The sequence below is a fragment of the Alligator mississippiensis genome, chromosome 1 (genome assembly GCF_030867095.1).
Source record: "Alligator mississippiensis isolate rAllMis1 chromosome 1, rAllMis1, whole genome shotgun sequence".
In the NCBI taxonomy this organism is placed as follows: domain Eukaryota; kingdom Metazoa; phylum Chordata; order Crocodylia; family Alligatoridae; genus Alligator; species Alligator mississippiensis.
The window spans coordinates 441,835,526-441,856,201 of NC_081824.1; the positions used below are offsets into that span (position 1 = coordinate 441,835,526).

General features: G+C 41.8%; 1 protein-coding gene across 8 annotated transcripts in view; it reads right to left on the reverse strand.

Moving 5' to 3' along the window:
- YAP1 (Yes1 associated transcriptional regulator) overlaps window positions 1-20,676 on the reverse strand; it is a 126,176-nt gene that overhangs the window by 47,425 nt on the left and 58,075 nt on the right. For 4 of the 8 annotated variants that reach the window (XM_059721053.1, XM_019482025.2, XM_019482024.2 and 1 more), the window contains exons 3-4: window positions 6,566-6,681; window positions 141-254 (exon numbers count right to left, since the gene is read on the reverse strand). In XM_059721053.1, the coding sequence (XP_059577036.1) occupies window positions 141-254; window positions 6,566-6,681 (230 nt within the window). The remainder of the gene's footprint in view (window positions 1-140; window positions 255-6,565; window positions 6,682-20,676) is intronic. The other 4 variants (XM_019482026.2, XM_059721063.1, XM_059721068.1 and 1 more) reach the window with 1 other exon arrangement.

Below are 20,676 nucleotides of genomic sequence, written 5' to 3' on the forward strand. Positions count from 1 at the left end.
GTATGTGATTCAAATAATAATAAAAAAAAATACCTTACTGCAAAAAAGTTGCTCAGGTATGCTTACAAGATGAAAACTGCTACGTGAACTGAAACTAAAAGTGAACCAAAAAAAAATTCTGAGGCAAGATGAACTTTTACCAAAGCGTGGGTCAAGCCTTGGGTCTAGCCAAGATGTGGTCTTGTTCTTATGGTTTATGTAGTAAATTTCTCCATCCTGGGTCATAGCTTGTTCCCATCCATCGGGGAGTGGGCCTGCAATATAGAAGGAAGGAATTCATAGTAGGCTCGTGTTTGGTGCAGCTGGAAAATAGCTCTAATAAAAAAAAAATCCCAACATTTTACATATAAACCAGTACATGAAACAAATAGTTTCAAGCTCCCATCCAACAATCCTAAGGTAAGGATAGAAAAGGGGTGGATGGGAAAAAAAACCCCACACAGTAAAATGATAAAGCATTCCCACGATTTTAGTAAGGACTTGGAGTTTGATTTTATAACTGGCTTGTATCCTTTAATATATTTGCCTTTTTTTCCCCATTTGCTAAGGTCCCTATAAGGCAGAAAAATTTTAAAATACAAAACCAGCAATAAGTCAAGCCTGCCATAATGAAACCAGTGTTAGCACCTGAAACACGATCAGATCAAAAAGGAACTTCTTCCAGTGAGTAATGCTCAGCATCAGCATAAAACTGACACAATTCTGCGGAAGTGTCCTTATACTGCTCCTCCAAAGATAGAAGCAGAGTTAAAATGTACAGAATGAGACATCCCACCCCCCCTCCGCCCACACACACTTCTCCTCACACCCTTATCTGCTATGAAAGCATTATGGACTACACAATTCTGCAGATATATGGCGAAAAATAAATAAATAAATAAAAATAAAAAAGGAAGGTGAAGTGGAGCAAAAGCAAAAATTGAGTACCTAGACAAAGAAAAAGAGCAGTAATGTGTTGGGAGGGGTGCTAAATTCCCCTCCCAAAAGGTAGGCACACACAGCATGTCTACGTTTAGCAAACAATCAGCTAACACACACCAGTACAAAACACACGGCCTCTGCTTAAATGGGAACCCTGAGCCTCTTCCCTAGGCCCCAGAGATTCCCAAACAACAGGATGTGGAAAAGGGACTTGCTACAAGAATACACTTTCCTGATTTCAACTGTCTCATCCCTTTCATCTATATTTTATATTGACTGCAAAGCTCTTTGAGATGGAGACTTAATTTGTGAAGTGCCAAATGTTGAGGCCCACATTTAGTTAAGCAAAGAACATTTGGATTTGAACAATAAGTGAGGGCCTACACAAAAATCTCTATGCATCTGCCACAAATTTCAAGAGTAAGAACAAAACTAGACAATTTTTATTCCAGCCAGCCCGCTAGCCATGAGAAATCCATTGCTCCTCCCATGCAATACAAGCCCAATCATCTCGATAGAGGGTAACTACCAAGTGCTTGGCTAACAAACCTCCAAGTCATGTAGAACAGACTATACATTTTTGGAAATTAAAAAAAAAAAAAATCTTTATTTTTATTCCAGTAGCACCCCAACATCACTGTGGCTTCATTGTGCCAGCTATAAATGCAAAAGAGAAGTGCCTGGCCCAAGCAGCTTTGTTAAATTACTCCACACTGGCACTAATGGGCTGAAATTCACTTCTCTGTCTAGAGAAGCAGGTGGACTACTCAGTAGTCATGGAGTTACTATTTGGGAAGCCTGCCCCAACAGTAACCTCTGTGCAATATTCTCCACTCACTCTTCAAACCATGCATTCCTATGAAGCCAAATTCAAGGCAACAAATATCATCCATCACCTTGTCCCAGAGCCAGATGAGGCACATGTTCTCAAAAAGAAAGAAAAAAAAATAGTTCCAAGTATGAGGGTATTGATGAAGTGTGGACATTAATAACTAAAAACACTGGATCATACTGTATGAGAACAACTTTTTTTTTCTTTTTCTTCTTTTTAAAAGAAGTGTCCCCCTGTCCTGAAGAACTCAGTCTAAACAAGCACAGAATATATAACTGACAGACAAATGAAGTGGTTAGGCAACAACTCTGCAGAAAAAAGGCTACAGGAAGAAGTAATAATAATGCAAGGCATACTGTATAATGAGAAACATCTTATAATTTCTGGTATTTTAAACAAAGACTAAATTAAGACAGATTCTGATCACACAAGAGAAAATCCGGATTAATTTCTACTAAGGATTATGCAGATAAGTAGAGGTAAACAGATCCATACTTGCATCTGACTGATAAGGAAGTACAGAGTACAGACATAGATAATTTAGGGGAGAAAACAGACCATAAAGATGAACTACACAAACTAAGTAAGGCAAGTTTAAGCAAGACCAGTTGAAAGAGTTGCCTAAAGCAGATATTAATATCACAAAATACCTGCAAAGTTTATCTGCAAGTAAATGACAACTAAACTTTTCTCCTCCAATTCAAGTCAACAAAATCCAATCAGTGGAAAGTCTTTTTGGTGCTTAATATCAGAATGTTCAATGGCCAAAAGGTCTAACACTACTTGAATAAATAGGAAAGAGCACGTAAGACCTGGAGAAATATTGTACATTCTTTTGAATTGGTACATGAAACCACATTGCAAGGGGCAGCTAGCACAAATATTTTTCCAGCCTTGATCTTCTATCACAAGATCCTCTGTAGACCAAACTTCCCTCAGAGCTGTGAACTGTCAATACATTTCATCACAAAACTCCTCAAATACAGGATGATAGATAATCAACCCATGGACACTTTCTTCTTTTCAACTTAAGTTTTAAAAGTAAACATATTTAACATTACCAACTGTTTAGAGTATATGGCATCATAAGCTAGACAGTAGAAGTAAATAAATCTCGATTTATTTATTTAAATCTATAATAAACAGGAGGAACCTTCAAAATGCAGTAGAGTTGAAATGTATGCACTCCAGAGGGGTTGCAGCTCAATACCTCAGCTCATTTACTAGTACAGTCATCTTTCCCCCAGGAGCTATGAACTGTACTTCACGCTTGCTTCTCACTGTTCCTCTTTTTCCCAGCAGCATTTCATTGCTCAACTTTGACCCCATCTAATAGCCATCCAGAATGACTAGCTGTAAGATCAGAGAACTTCCATCAGACAAGTCTGAGGGGGAATGGGAAACAGCTAAAAAGAGAATCTACTGCCAAATTAAATGTGTAATGTCTCTAAAATCTGGCATAAAAAGGAAAGCAAACAATTTAAACAAATACAACAAACTTAAATACATTTATGTTACCTGCATAGTTGTGCTAATTCTTTCATGCTATTGTTGTATCAAGCACAGTCACACAAGAAACAGACATGAATACTTGTTTTAAAACATTTATTCTGTATCTCAATAAGAAACTTGGTCACCTTATATCATTTTAGCAAAAGACTAGCCAAAGTTAAGAACTGTTTCCTACAGAACTCGATTTAAGTGGCTCAATGTTAAAAAATCTTTTCTGTTAAACACACAACACAAAAAGCAAGTTATTACTTTCCACCATTGGTGATAAAGTGAGAAATTTTCAGTAACTTTATTAAATCCTATTTGATATAGGATCCTGAAATAGAAAATCCTACCTATTTATAGAGCAGCCTTCCTCCCCCCCTCTATGGTCCTAGGTGTTTAGGGAGGCTCCTCTCAGCAAGCTCATATCAGCAAGAGTAAGGCTATATATGCCTGACAATCTTTCAAAAGAGTACTGAGATCTGAGACAGGAAGCAGCTTTGCATATATAAATACATTAAGATGAAAACACCAGTTTTCTCCAGCAGAGAATAAAACATAGCTTGCTAAGTACACTTTCAAACAGTCGATGAATGGTTCATTCAAAAATCATATGGGGAAAAGATGAAAAAAGCCTTTAGAGCATCCAGTCAATTGCTTGTCTACTGCAGAATTGCACCTTACAATGTACAGTCTAGCTCTTTTGTCTAATCTACTTTTAATGCCTTCAGTGTACGGGGTTCCTAAAAAACTCACTCCTGGCTTCCTATTTTAGATTTCAGTTTAAATGTTTCTTCTTTTTGGCCTAACATACCCCATTAACATCCCTACTTAAGCTTTCCATCTTCAGTTCTCTCTCCCATTTCACCCTATTTGCAGTGGGCAACATTATCTTGCAACTTAAAAAAAACCCCAAAACTTCCCCTGCTCTATTCACTTCCCATTTCTTCACTTTAATTCCTAATTTAATCCAGGAAAAAAAAATCCAGAAAACAAAACATCCAACCTCCTGAAACAACCCCTGAACCTTTTTCTTTGATTTTTTTTGTTATCCCCCAGCTACGTCTGATATTTTGTAGTTTATATTTACTTATAATGACACTCTGGAGTAATGCTAGTTGTGAAGATCTGAAATCGGTATGATGTGTGTGCTACATAAGAATTAACTGTATAGAGGCAAGAAGTCTCCTTTTTGTAATAACCCAGAAACTTATTTGTAAATTGACTACCTCCATGTGCCATGATAACTATATTTTGTAATTTTTCCAAAATTTTCCATGAAATCTTTCAAGACAGTAAATTACATTCCACTGCCAAATACATTTACGTCAGAAGATCTCAATTTCTGGCATCAAGAAACTCAGTTTTACTTCCCAGCCTTACAGAACAATTCCCAAGCATAAGAATTTCAATTTGGACAGTTAAAAAATTAAAGTTCATTACTGCCAGCAGTAAAAAAATATTGATATTATGACAGCACTCAGAGGTAAAAATCCAATTAAACCAGTTGCTGCACAATACTTGCACAATGCTGCACAATCAACAAGTGGTCAATTCAATTCTTTAAATTATGCTCCGTTATTTATGAAGATATTTAAGAAAATAAAAAACAAAAATTACCACATACTCAACAAAATAACTGAACACATAAGTAACAAAATATGTAAGTTGGGTAGAAACAAATCTATTGATAATATTTGCAATGAGTATATTAAATCAGTCATGTATCAGAAAGAGTCAATATGTAATGTATGGAGTTCTAGAAACACAAAAAACTATTAGCTCTACAGGTAAAATTCAAAAGTGAAACATTACACTACTATAACTGATGTAAATGTTTACTTTGCATCTCAATTCTAAAGCACGATAGATAGATGATAAAACAAAAAGGACAGAGTGATGAAAATCTTTTGTAATTCACACAGAAAAACCTGTATTGGCTTATCAGTAATCATTTTTCATAATTTATCAAAAATCAGACTTTTGAGGCAGAATGAGAGATTTTATTTTACTGAAAATCAATTTAACACACATAGCCTAAGATAAGAAAATTAAAAATTATTTTGATTTATAGACTTGCATTACACATTAAGACACCATTGTACACTAGCTCCAAATCTTCCCCTACATTTTCCACAGGTAGATAACTGGAGTAAAATTACTTACCAACTTACTTTTGTTTTCATTTGGATTTTGCTCATTTGACATTGAACTTTAAAATTCTCTTGAATGAGCAAGCTTAAAGGCTGCCTTTTTTAGATCCTCCCATAAACCCTGGGTTACAAACTGGTTTTGCTAATCTTTAAAGGGTAGTGTGTAATCAATTATCAGTTTTATTCCAAATCTGTCTTGCATGTCCCTTTATTGGGCATCAAAATCCCTTTCATCGTAATCCTGTAATGACGGCAATGCAAAGTGTTTAAATATATCTTACAAACAGAACACAGGACTGGATGCTCAAGCAGTAAACATCTAGTTCTCTGGTGTAAGCAAGGAGATGAATAAATTGAGGGTGTGATAGTGGGAGTGTCCCCATTCCCTATTCTTTTGAAGTTGCCACAGACAATCCTGCAGGCGAGCATCGTGATTACACAGCTGTTGATTGTCTATTGTTGTTCTAGAAAATATGATCACTAATTTATATTACCCTTTCAAATTAGAGAAATACCAAGACTGTAACTACATTCAGAGTAATGACTGCCTTAAATCCAACCAAGTTCTCTCTTCTCTTGCCTCACTGAATGCAGTACCAAAGCCAGGCCAGAAGAAACTCAAGAGAATGGCTTCATTAGCCTCACCTTTAGAAGTCAACCACAAATAACCCAGTTTCAATCATGCCTGCTTATCTTTTGCATTTAAGCATGTTTAATAAGACAACCAAAAGATGCATGAAAGCTCTCTCTTTTGGGGTCGTACAACAGAAAAGTAGATAGCAAGAGAAGTGAGGAGATAAATCATGACCTCAGATGAGGAAGAGACACGAGTAGCAAAAGGGTGAAAAGTGCATCAGTTACCAAAAGTTAGTATAAAATCAAGTTAATTTGCCTGAGCTCTGGAGCAGTAGGTCCAGGGACAATGGAAAAAATTAGGCTTTAAGCAACAAGAGGGAGCACCTTGCACTGCAAACTCACCTCAGAAGAAGGTGGAAGGAAGCTGTATTTAGGAGGTAGACTGGAAAACCAGTTGGCCACAATAGTGAACAGATTCAATGTGAATTTAGTCAGAAGGAATTAACATAGATCCAGTTCCTTAAAACATTAAAATCAGAAAGGTGGTACAAATGCATCAACGGCTTACAGATACTGATTTTTTTCTTACCTGATGCTGAATTCATTATGTTCGGTTGAACTGGAGGACTGGTGGGGGCTGTCACGTTCATCTGGGAAAGCATGGCCTTCCTGGGATCTTGCCATGTAGTTGTTTGATCAATGTGACTAAGACAAAACAAACCAGGGAGTTAGTCATGTATTCACAACAATGATTTTCTAGAGTACAGAAAGTCTAGAAACAAGGAGAGATTAAAAACAAACAAACAAAAAAACTTGACCAGCAAAAGCAAAGTTCAAAACTGTTAACAAAATCTTCCTTCTCCCCGTTTCATTAGAGGTTAGTTTCTTTGTCCTATTTTCTTCATCAAGAGGCCGAATTGACTCCTGGTAGGAAGAACAGTCTACAAAAAGCTATTCAGTGCAAATAAGGGTATTAGAATCTAACCCGTTCTATTTCAAGTATTTGCACGTGAACTAAACCTTCTCCCCCATTATTCTCCCTTTTCAAATGAGATTTCCAAATCTTTCTAACAAAAGCAATTGTGTCAAATCTCAGGTACAGTAAAGTAACTTAATGTACTGCATGTTTTAATCCCCACCTGTTAAATATTGTCAAATGATAGCAAGATAATGAAAAAGCTACCAGTATGTCAAGTAATTTGAGGATTTCCAAAGTGTTCTCTCAACATGGGGCACATCTTTACAGACAGATCATTTTATGGAACATGGTCCTTCATTCACACAAACCATATGTTAAGAATGATAGAGATTCATAATCCTGAATAAAATTGAAGGCTATTCAGGAATAACCATATCTATCCCCCTTCCTCTTATAATGTATGAGTGGGAGATCCACATTTGAGGTCAATATTCCATTCAAATCTCTATCATATTTAAGACATAGTATGGAGTATCATGCACTGATATGAATGTATAGCATGTGTATGTCATACATCATGGGATGAATTAAGGCTGGAATGTCAGTCTTGGCTGAGAATTTTCCATTTGTGCATTACTGCTACTGCTGCGTTTTCACACACAAGACAGACATGCTTTTGCTCTGAAAAAAAATATTTTAAGTGACAAAACTGTTAAAGTCTGGTTGTACTAATCTGTTAAGGTCTGGTGGTTTGATTTGTAAAATTCTTAATTAATTGCAACTTATCTACAATTAGCACCACTGGTCTTAATAGATCAGAACAATGAAAAATGGTTCTCAAGTGTCTTTCCCAAAACACTCAGAAAACAGTGTTTACAGAACAGAGCCAAATTTTACTTAATACACCTACTCATTGTTCTTAGTTCTTTATTTGCGCAATGTTGGCGTTACCACAGTATCTAAGAACCCCAGTCATGAACCAAGATTTGTTGTGCTACAAAATAAGCACAACTTCTTTCTCACATGGAATTATCTGGCTGTTTGGTCTAGCAGTCAACTTCATAAAATAAGTTAGTACAGTCTAAGTAATCAGTGTGAAGGAAGTTTAAGATGTCTACTCTGCTCAACTTCATGTTTTGGATATAATACATACTTTAAAAATAGTATAAAATGGGTAACAGAAAGTTCTGAAAAGGATGCATTAGGATTTGGAGTGAATCTTTACCTGTCCTAATTTCTGGCAAGCTCTTAATTGTTCACAATGAACTACTTTATTAAATGAGACGTTGCGAAACAAATGGCAGAATTTCTTTAATGTAGGAAGGATATTTATTAAGAGTGCAAAGACAATAATAAAAGGCACTTACAAATTTTAGGAAATGCATACATGGAGAGTATTCTAAAATATATTTGCCATGCTTAACTTTTTCCCAACTATTTAGTGGAGGCTTTTCAGGTTTAACATCTTGGCCTGATATAGCAGGAAACAGGCCAGGCAGATAAGAGGGTGAGGGAACCCTACAAACTCTTTCTTGCACACAATTATTGTGGGACAAAATTAATAAAAGATATCTAATAAAAGATATCACATCTACCCAAAGAACCTTGCCTGACCACGTCCTTAGACCTACACGGCTTACAACCAACAGCCCTGGAGCAAGCATATTTATATTTTACCTGACATTTAGCACTTAGAATTTCTTATCTGCATTTCCCAATTAATCAAGAATACATTATTTTCCAGCACAGCTACTTAAAATATAGAACAAAACAGCCAGGAAGAAACCACGTGGAAAAATACCCACTGAGTTACATAGGTCAACACTTACTGACCTACTGAACTTTAAAAACAATTATAAAACTATTTGAGAATGTCACCTGTGCTGAAACTTATTATCAAACATTAACACAGTCTTGTTTTACCACTAAGAAACAAGAGTCATCAATTCTCCCTGTGGATAGGAGGAGAGGGAAACTCTTTGTTTTCATTTTTTTTTTTAATAATAAATTTTAAAGTTAAAAAAAAGCATGTATGCAAATGTGTGGCTTTCCCAGGGGCTGAGCAGGAAACACTTGTCAGTAATAATGAAAGCACTCATATCATCACAGACTGAAAGCCAGCTTTCCTCAGCAACCTTCATGGGCTTGCAAATTTAGGACTAATTGTCCATCTTCCACCTTGCAGACTGCCTCCTCCATGGCCCAGCACAACCCAAACGGGTCTACATTTTGGTGCAAGGTGAAGGGTCCAAACTCAAATGTGATGTGTGCCTGGTCCAAGAAGTGGAAGAGTTGGAGGGCATTGTTGAAGCCAGCTTCTGTGAGCCTATTTCTGAGGCTTTTCAGGTTTAACATCTTGGTCTGATACAGCAGGAAACAGGCCAGGCAGATCAGGGGGTGAGGGAACCCTACAAACTCTTTCATGCACACAATTATTGTGGGACAAAATTAAGTGTTGCTATCACCTTTTAGCTATACAACAGCAACTATTTTAATATCAGAATGCCTAAAAGTGGTGCTTTTTCCTGAGAAAACACAAGGAAATACTTATGTTAATTTAACATGGTATGACAAAATAAGTATTTTTTCCTTTGTTCCCCCCACCCCCCAACAACTGCTTAAACAAACAGGATAACAAACAACAGACACATCAAAATACCTAAAATATGCTGGTATTGAAAATAAGTCTTTCATATTTGGAAATTGTTGGGAGCTTTTCTGGGCTGATAAATTTGTCACAACAAAGAAAGCAGGTAATTAAAGATAATAGAAATATAAAAGTGTTGCTCAGTAAGTCTTCAAGGAAACAATCTGTGTTTAAATTACAGTACCAGCATGTGCTACAACCCCTTCATTTCCAATTTGGCAAGTGCTTACTCCAAATTCCAGAAGGGGGGAGGGCCAAGAAAAAAAAAAATCTACTGCCCTCAAGGTTACATATTTGAAAGCTGCGGTTCATCTGAGATTCAGCAGTTGAGCCTCCTTAAAAATAAATGTTCTGCTTAACATTACATGTGTTGGTTAGTAAATAAATGTAGACTTATAGGAGGGTCAAATCCACTGGGCTATATTACAGTGAGAATTTTATTTGTAAATTTACTTGCTAGGAACAAAATGAACCCTTCACAAAACAAAGCTGAACTTGAGTGAAAAACTGAATAGTTTCACAGAAGTATCAGTTTAAAAAGTGCAATGAAGGCTGAATGCCAAAGAATCTCATCACTTTGCCCAAACTGCTCAAGTATGCTATTCAATATGATCATTAGTTTTGAGCCACAAACTTTGTTAACTACTTCCTATATTAAATTTTAGCCATCTCAAAACAAATCAGCAGTGAAGTTATGCACAAAGTAGTTGCACAGTGTCTGCTAGGTTCCCCCACACCGACCCCAGCTAATCTACAAATATTAGGAAAATAAAACTCAACTTTCTCAGGAGGTATGAGATGAATGTTATACATACAAGTTAAGATGAAAGAGATTCTCTTCCCCTACCCCCTCCAGTTATTCATCTATAAATATCCCCAAACTGCCTGAAGATGATAAAGGTAAAGGTCAATGACTTCTTTAACATGTGGTGACATTGCTAGGCCTAAATAAGAACCGTGTAGTTCAAACTTAACAGAAACAGGTAACACACACACACACACACACACATATATATATATAAAAACCACCCCCCTACAAAAACCACTCCCTATGACAGAAAACACATCACATTGCCATCAATGAGAATGAGTTGAAATCCCTGTGTTTGAATACTGTAAATAATGGATACAGGTCCTGGCTTTCTGCAATATCAGCAACATTATATTAGAACAAAGTACAGAAGGTATTTTTGATTAGCAGTTTGATCTATAAAAGCACAGTGTTCTCAGAAAGGAATGAAATTGTTCACTTTCACTTTAAACAGAGGTGCGGAAAAGCTGTGCAGGATCCAACATCCAAATGTTTTGTTGCTCAGAGCTCTGGCATTACCACTACGTATCTCTGCCTAAACAGACTGGATGTTACCAAATGTGTGCCAGCTGCCCTAATCCTTAAACTTGAATCCCATATCTCTTACAAGGCATTAATATAGTACCACCACCATCTACAAAAACATCTACCTATCTATGACTTATCTACAGCATCAATGAAAAAGATAAACAATTACCACATACAACTATTGTATTTACCCAAGACAACTTCTAACATAGGATGATGCCCAATAATTAGATTGCAGACAGGGAAAATTAAGAATGTTATTATTGTTTTCCACGTATACAATCCAATTATTGGAGGGTCTTCTTAAATGCATTCCTTCCACCACTGCAGCATGGCAAGCAGCAAGGGGGTCCTTGTCCCCTGTGGTGCCTGCAACACCCACACACATTGCCCCCTGCTGCTTGCCTCCCCTTGCACTCTTACTGCCTGCTCCTTACCCCCACCTGCCTCCCCACATTGCCTGCCCCCTATGCCACTGCTTACCCTTCTGTCATAGCTTCAGTTCCAACCCACAGCTGGGGCTGCCACCACCATTACTGCTGCTTTGGCCTGGGCAGGGACCAGAACAAGCATGTGCTCCACGCCCTGGACCAAAGCAGCGTAGAGCCGGAGCTGTGACAGGAGCAGGGGCAAGGAGGAGGAGAGTAAAGGCTGTGGCTCTGATGCCAAGGTCAGGATGGAGATAGAGCCACAGCCCCCAGGCCCTCACTTATACTCAAATCCAAGACAAGGGGCTTTCCTTCTACCCCATGCTGAACAGGGGGGAGGGGGGGAGGGGGGGAACCTCTTGGCTTTGATTTGAGTAAATATGTTACATTACCTTTAAAAACTATAAGTTTAGGCATGTGCAACTACCCTCAGGCTACCTTGTACTGTTGTATTTGACCTTGAGGCTACAGACTATAGACCTTGAGGCTAGGGACAGAGTTACACATAAATCAGTTTAAGTGATCAGAAACTGGTTTAAACCTGTAACAGAATAGAAGTTCAGTGCATATAAACCAGTTTCAAAATGGCTGAAACTGGTTTATGATAAACCTGGTTAAATATAGTATCACACTTAACTGATTTTGGTCAAACTGGTTTATGAAACTTCTGTCCCAGACCCCTTCCTGGTTCAAGTTAAATTACAGTCCCACAGCATCCCAACATACTTTTCATCCCTAGACTGGGCTGCACTGTGCTGTTTGCTCCCTAGCTGGAGCAGTGAGGGTTGGCTGACAAGGGAGTGTGGGGGGCAAGCCCAGCTGGGGATGCAGCCCAGTCTACATTTCCTGAATCAAAGATAAATGTCTGTTCTCTTCTGTTTCAATTTAATCTCCACAGTTTAGACCAATCTGAAAAGACCGAATCAATTCAGCCTCAGGCTTTTTGACTGTCTGCACGTAGCCTAAAAGTCTACCTGTATTAAATTAGAGCCCAATCTTTGCTCTGAATGCACAGAACAAATTCAGACCCTTCAACAGATAAGAACGCAATGATTGACTGAATTCTAAAACTGCTTATAATATCTCTTGTAATGAATGCAATACAGATTAGCAATGAATGGTCCAAATCCAAACAGTCAACCCTAGTGTGCATCTGAATCAATTGTATGTACAATGTCTAAGATAAGTAATTCCACTGATTCCTTCAAATGCTAGACAAGTTTATGATGAAACCAATGAGAAGGGTGTCAACACTGGGTTAAGTATGACAGTTCCAAAACAATCTGCAGGTAAGAACAGTAATTGTTAGTAACCTTATATCAGCTTGAATTTTGAGAGGAGTTACTGTTCCAAAATTGAGTAGTACAAATTTCAGAGGCACTTGTAAGAGCCACACTTTACACAAGGATTCTGTATATATATCTGCTTTGGGGCAAGTTGAAAGCTCATCTAAGTTTAAAGCTCATCTTAACTACCCCAAGCCACATTAAACCATTCTTCCCCAGCTACGGTACCTTGCTGTGGTGGTAAACAGAAAGCACAGAAGGAAAGACAAGGACTAGAAAGGGATTCCAAGAAAAACAGGAACAAGCGGGGGAGGAGAAATGGGAAATCAGACAGTGTCTTTTATGAGCTATATTTGATGCTTCTATGCTTGACTAGTTATGGCCAATAGAAAAAAAGATATTGGGAGTAGAGGGGCCAGTAGCAGACTTCCTGTGTCATGCAGTTCAGCACTCAGGTAAGTTATGAACACAGTGCAGGAAAGACAGTTTGTTCAGTCTTGGGCTCTTTAGGTATGGTAAGAGATATCTATTTGTTCTGCAATGCACAAAGAGCCATTCTGAAAACGTGAAGATTTGGTGCACCGTCACACATGGATGTTGGCTTCTTCACTGTCAAATGCATTATGAAAAGACAGTCTGTTCCCATCACATGCAGGAGGAGGAAGTTAATCCCAAGGAAAAATAATTAAAAAAATAAATAAGGAGAATTACCTCAGTCAATTAGTGATCTTTAATTGCTGGTGAAGACTGGACTTAATCCAATATCTTTTGATTCTTTAGATATAGGTCTACCTACATGTGAACAGAAGCACGTTTGCAAACCTTCTTAGACAGTAACCAAAAATCTTTTTTCGTCCATATTTTAGGTCTTTATAATGTTGTTCTCTCTTATGCATAATGTTTGATACTCCAGGGTGTCTTGTTTTGGGGGGGTTTTTTAAACTCCTTCCTCCTTTTTGTCCAAGAACTAGGCACTCCTCAGCATCTGGTACCTTCTTTCCTGTTCACAAGACCCATTTTATTCGTGATCTTCATCATTTTATTACAAGTATATCTTGGTTGATTAGAGCAGGATTTATGTATCTTAACTGTTCTGAACCTGAGCCAAGGAATAGCCCTTTCCTTAGGAATAGATTAAATTGCCAGTGTTCATCCTGGAAATTGCAAGTCATCCCTGCTTCTACATCAGCCCTCTTCAATTCCAACATTCTGTGGTCTTCTGAGTCCCCCTGACTTGCTGGACAAGAGGAGACAGGGAGGCCCAAGTAAGAAAGAAACTTCTGGAGAAGACTGCTGAAATCTTCTCAACAGCATGTTGGTGAAGAACCTTTCTGTTCTGAGCCAAAACATTAAACTTTCTGATCACAAGTGACTAGAGAATAAACAGCATTCATCTTGTGGCCGCCAACTTCTGAATCCTGCCCTCTAACAGAACCCCCTCTCCCCCCCCCCCCCCCCACAAAAACTCTTGTGGACGTCGATATCTGACTCTCATAAATGCTAGTCAAAGTCAGTCATTTGGCTCTCAGAGGTGTTGACAAAAATACGAGATGTTCCAAAGCAGAACTTGGGCAGTTCATCAGGTGTTTTATTGCAGTCTTCATACTCTGGTGTTTCAGTTTGCTGGAAGAAGTGAGGGAAGTCAATAATCCTAGTTGAGATGTTGCATTTAATTTTAAGGTGTAAGGTGGCCTGGATTTCTCTGACCAAGATGCATTTTTTGACATAGTATTGATCCAGCACTTCAAAATTTCCTGCCACTTTTCCCTATCATACACACTCAGACTGTAGTTATGCTTGCTTGAAAGGTGAAGAGTTCTCCTGTTGTATCTCCTGTCTCCAATACCACTTAGTAAATCCAGTCAGGTAGCTGAATCCAAAGTGTGCCAGGATGCATACAAAAGACTATTTTCAAGAGCCATAAAGACTCCCTCGCCCGAAATTTACTAACTGAAGTCTTCCTGAAACTGCATTTTGAATTGTAACAGTTGTGTGTATCCAGTGGCTGCTTGGTCTGGGAACTGACAGAGATGCAGCTAGCTCTGAAGTCAAGCAGAAGGCAGGGCCGATGTGTACTTTATAGACTAACTAAATTAGGGATAGCTATATAGCATAAGCTTTTGTGAACTAGAGCTCACTTCATTAGATGCTGTGACAGGACATGAAGGCTAGCCCTAGAAGTTACACACAAACAGGTTTAAGCGATCAGAAACTGGTTTAAACCTGAAACAGAACAGAAGCTCAGTGCACATAAACCAACTTCAGAATGTCTGAAACTGGTTTAAGATACTACATTCAACCAGGTTTATCAGACTTAACTGATTTGTGTCAAACTGGTTTATGAAACTTCTGTCCCAGACCCCCTTCTGGGTTCAACTTAAATCATAGTCTCCCAGCATGCTTTCCTGTCCTGGGCTGAGCTGTGCTGTCTGCTCCAGAGAGCAGGGCTGGCTCCATCCCTCTGCCCCCTGGCTGGAGCAGTGAGGTCTGGCTAACAAGGGGGATTGGGGGAGCAGGCCCAGCTGAGGATCCAGCCCAGTCTGTGGGAGGGGGAGGGTGGGAAGGACTGCTCCCCAAGGCAAACCCCAGCTGGGGCCTGGGGCCAGGGAGGGAGATTAAACACCCCTTCCCCCACTCAAATTTATGGCTGGCTAACACCCCTTTTCCCACTCAAACTTATTGCTGGCTGGGACTGCAGACTACAAATCCCAGACACACCTGGAAGCAGGAAGAGGAAGTAATGAGAAACCCTGCAGAGTCCTGCTGCTGTGTTTGTGGACTGTAAATCCCAGAGACCTTGGGGGCAGCAGGAAGAGGAAGCAAACACACAGCTTATTCTGGCTATGTGCCAGAGAGCAGAGCCATGCTCTAGCAACGGCTCTCCCCTCCTTGGCTTCTGGCCTGCACCACTGCAGACGCGGCAGCATTTCCTAAAATAAAGGCAAATGTCTGTTTACTTCTATTTCAATTTAATCTCAGCAGTTTAGACTAACCTGCAAAGACTGAATCAATTCAGCCTTGGGCTTTTTCATAGATTCACAGATGTTAGGGTCGGAAGGGACCTCAATAGATCATCGAGTCCGACCCCCTGCATAGGCAGGAAAGAGTGCTGGGTTTAGATGACCCCAGCTAGGTGCTTATCTAACCTCCTCTTGAAGACCCCCAGGGTAGGGGAGAGCACCACCTCCCTTGGGAGCCCGTTCCAGACCTTGTCCACTCGAACTGTGAAGAAGTTCTTCCTAAAAGCTAAAGAGGCGGTAGTCATGGGGGACCTAAACTACCCGGACATCTGCTGGGAGACGCAGACAGCAAAGTCCCACCGCTCACGCAGGTTTCTAACCTGTGTACAGGACCTCCACCTGACACAGGAAGTACATGGTCCCACTAGGGGGAATGCCATACTGGATCTGGTATTGGCAACAGGGGATGACATGGTAGGGGACCTCCAGATCGGTAGCCATTTGGGAGACAGCGATCACCTAATAATAGAATTCAACATAAGACATCGAGTGGGTAAGGTAACTAGTAGGGTGAAAGTGGTAGACTTTAGGAAAGCTGATCTCAATGAACTCAGGCGATTAGTCAAGGGCGCACTGCAGAGTAGGAGTTTTGAAAAAATGGAAGCCCAAGAAGGGTGGCTGTGCCTTAAGGAAACGATCCTTCGGGCACAAAGCAAGACGATCCCCGAGCGAGGCAAAAGAGGGAAAGGGGCCAGGAGGCTTCCATGGCTGAACAGAGAAATCCAGGGCAGACTAAGGGCCAAAAGGGGAGCACATAAAAAGTGGAAACAAGGTGAGATCACTAAAGATGAATATACCTCCTCTGCTCGTGCTTGTAGGGAGGCAGTTAGACGGGCCAAAGCTACCATGGAGCTGAGGATGGCAACCCAAGTAAAAGACAGCAAGAAATTGTTTTTTAGATATATTGGGAGTAAAAGCAAGGCCCAGGGAGGAATAGGACCCCTGCTAAATGGGCAGAAACAATTGGTGACAGACAGGGGGGACAAAGCTGAACTCCTCAACAAGTTCTTTGCCTCAGTGTTCCTAAGTGAGGGACACAACAAGTCTCTCACTGGGGTTGTAGAGAGGCACTAGCAAGGGGCCAGACTTCCACACGTAGATCCTGAAATGGTGCAGAGTCATTTGGAAGACCTGGATGCCTTTAAGTCAGCAGGCCCAGTTGAGCTCCATCCGAGGGTGCTGAAGGCACTGGCCGACATCATTGCAGAGCCACTGGCGGGAATATTCGAATGCTCGTGGCGCACGGGCCAAGTCCCGAAGGACTGGAAAAGGGCTAACGTGGTCCCCATTTTCAAAAAGGGGAGGAAGGAGGACCCGGGCAACTATAGGCCAGTCAGTCTCACCTCCATCCTTGGCAAAATCTTTGAAAAAATTATCAAGGCTCACATTTGCGAGAGCCCAGCAGGGCAAATTATGCTGAGGGGAAACCAGCACGGGTTTGTGGCGGGCAGATCGTGCCTGACCAATCTAGTCTCTTTCTATGACCAGGTTACGAAACGCCTGGACACAGGAGGAGGGGTGGATGTTGTATACTTAGACTTCAGGAAGGCCTTCGATACGGTATCCCACCCCATACTGGTGAACAAGTTAAGAGGCTGTGACGTGGATGACTACACAGTCCGGTGGGTGGCGAACTGGCTAGAGGGTCGCACCCAGAGAGTCATGGTGGATGGGTCGGTCTCGACCTGGAAGGGTGTGGGCAGTGGGGTCCCGCAGGGCTCGGTCCTTGGACCGATACTCTTTAATGTCTTCATCAGTGACTTGGACAAGGGAGTCAAATGTACTCTGTCCAAGTTTGCAGATGACACAAAGCTATGGGGAGAAGTGGACACGCCGGAGGGCAGGGAACAGCTGCAGGCAGACCTGGATAGGTTGGACAAGTGGGCAGAAAACAACAGAATGCAGTTCAACAAGGAGAAATGCAAAGTGCTGCACCTAGGGAGGAAAAATGTCCAGCACACCAACAGCCTAAGGAATGACCTGCTGGGTGGCACAGAGGTGGAAAGGGATCTTGGAGTCCTAGTGGACTCCAAGATGAACACGAGCCGGCAGCGTGACAAAGCCATCAAAAAAGCCAATGGCACTTTATCGTGCATCAGCAGATGCATGACGAATAGGTCCAAGGAGGTGATACTTCCCCTCTATCGGGCGCTGGTCAGACCGCAGTTGGAGTACTGCGTGCAATTCCGGGCGCCACACTTCAAGAAGGATGCGGATAACCTGGAGACGGTCCAGAGAAGGGCAACTCGTATGGTCAAGGGCCTGCAGACCAAGCCCTACGAGGAGAGACTAGAGAAACTGGACCTTTTCAGCCTCCGCAAGAGAAGGTTGATAGGCAGCCACAAGGTCGCCTCTAAGTTCATCACGGGGGCACAGAAGGGAATTGGTATTTATTCACTAAGGCGCCCCCGGGGGTTACAACAAACAATGGCCACAAGCTAGCAGAGAGCAGATTTAGATTGGACATTAGGAAGAACTTCTTCACAGTTCGAGTGGCCAAGGTCTGGAACGGGCTCCCAAGGGAGGTGGTGCTCTCCCCTACCCTGGGGGTCTTCAAGAGGAGGTTAGATGAGTATCTAGCTGGGGTCATCTAGACCCACCACTCTTTCCTGCTTATGCAGGGGGTCGGACTCGATGATCTATTGAGGTCTCTTCCGACCCTAACATGTATGAATCTATGAATAATGTCCAATCTAAATCTACTCTCTGCTAGCTTGTGGCCATTATTTCTCGTAACCCCCGGGGGCGCCTTGGTGAATAAAACCTCACCAATTCCCTTCTGTGCCCCCGTGATGAACTTATAGGCAGCCACAAGGTCGCCTCTCAACCTTCTCTTGCGGAGGCTGAAGAGGTCCAGGTTCTCTAGTCTCTCCTCGTAGGGCTTGGTCTGCAAGCCCTTCACCATACGAGCGGCCCTTCTCTGGACCCTCTCCAGGTTATCCACATCCCTCTTGAATTGCGGCGCCCAGAATTGCACGCAGTACTAAAACTGCGGTCTGACCAGCGCCCGATAGAGGGGAAGTATCACCTCCTTGGATCTATTCGTCATGCATCTGCTGATGCACGATAAAGTGCCATTGGCTTTTTTGATGGCTTCGTCACACTGCCGGCTCGTGTTCATCTTGGAGTCCACTAGGACTCCAAGATCCCTTTCCACTTCTGTGCCACCCAGCAGGTCATTCCCTAGGCTGTAGGTGTGCTGGACATTTTTCCTCCCTAGGTGCAGCACTTTGCATTTCTCCTTGTTGAATTGCATTCTGTTGTTTTCTGCCCACTTGTCCAACCTGTCCAGGTCTGCTTGCAGTTGTTCCCTGCCCTCCGGCGTGTCCACTTCTCCCCATAGCTTTGTGTCATCTGCAAACTTGGACAGGGTACATTTCACTCCCTCGTCCAAGTCGCTGATGAAGACACTGAAGAGTATTGGTCCAAGGACCTAGCCCTGCGGGACCCCACTGCCCACACCCTTCCAGATCGAAACTGACCCATCCACCACGACTCTCTGGGTGCGACCCTCTAGCCAAATTTGCCACCCACCGGACTGTGTAGTCATCCAAGTCACAGCCTCTTAACTTGTTCACCAGTATGGGGTGGGATACCGTATCGAAGGCCTTCCTGAAGTCTAAGTATACAACATCCACCCCTCCTCCTGTGTCCAGGCGTTTCGTAACCTGGTCATAAAAGGAGACTAGATTAGTCAGGCACGATCTGCCTGCTACGAACCCGTGCTGGTTTCCCCTCAGCATAATTTGTCTTGCGGGGCTCTCGCAAATGTGAGCCTTGATAATTTTTTCAAAGATTTTGCCAAAGATGGAGGTGAGACTGACTGGCCTATAGTTGCCTGGGTCCTCCTTCCTTCTCTTCTTGAAAATGGGGACCACATTGGCCCTTTTCCAGTCCTCCGGGACTTGGCCCGTGCACCACGAGCGTTCAAATATTCCCACCAGTGGCTCTGCAATGACGTTGGCCAGTGCCTTCAGTACCCTCGGATGGAGCTCATCCGGGCCTGCCGACTTAAAGGCATCCAGTTCTTCCAAGTGACTCTGCACCATCTCAGGGTCTACGCATGGTAGTCTGGCGCTTTGCTGCTGCCTCTCTACAACCCCAGTGAGAGACTTGTCGTGCCCCTCACTTAGGAACACTGAAGCAAAGAACTCGTTGAGGAGTTCAGCCTTGTCCCCCCTGTCTGTCACCAATTGTTTCTGCCCATTTAACAGGGGTCCTATTCCTCCCTGGGCCTTCCTTTTACTCCCTATATATCTAAAAAACAATTTCTTGTTGTCCTTTACTTGGGATGCCATCCTCAGCTCCATGGTAGCTTTGGCCCGTCTAACTGCCTCCCTACAAGCACGAACAGAGGAGGTATATTCGTCTTTGGTGAACTTTCCCTGTTTCCACTTTTTATGTGCTCCCCTTTTGGCCCTTAGGCTGCCCTGGATTTCTCTGGTCAGCCAAGGAAGCCTCCTGGCCCCTTACCCTCTTTTTCCTCGCATCAGGATCGTCTCGCTTTGTGCCCGAAGGATCATTTCCTCAAGGCACAGCTACCCTTCTTGGGCTCCCATCACTTCAAAACTTTTGACTGCCTGCACTTAGCTGAACAGAGCAGTGTATGGAAAGAACAATTTGAATAGAAAAGGTAGGAAGGGAGGAGGAGAGGGGAGGGGATAGTTCTTGGAGAGGAAAACAAGGAAAGAACCCATAGGATCAAAGGGCCAAAAAGCAATGGGATAAAAATCCACAGTCTCAAGCCAGAGTTTTGTTTCCTTTGCCAGCTGTGGTATTGCATTGGTGGCTTATATTCATCTTGTGGTCAATCATAACCCCCAAGTTTCTTTTGGTCAAGGTGCTGGCAAGCGTAGCATTGCTGAGCCTATAAGTGTGATGTAGGTTATTATTCCCTGAGGTGGAGCACCTCGCATTTCTCCATATTGAATGCCATCAGGTTTTCATCCACCCACTTTGCAAGCCTATCGAGGTCGGCATGGATCACCAGCCTATCCTTAAGTGTGGACACTCTTCCCCAAAGTTTAGTGTCATCAGCAAGCTTGGCCAGTCCACTTTTGA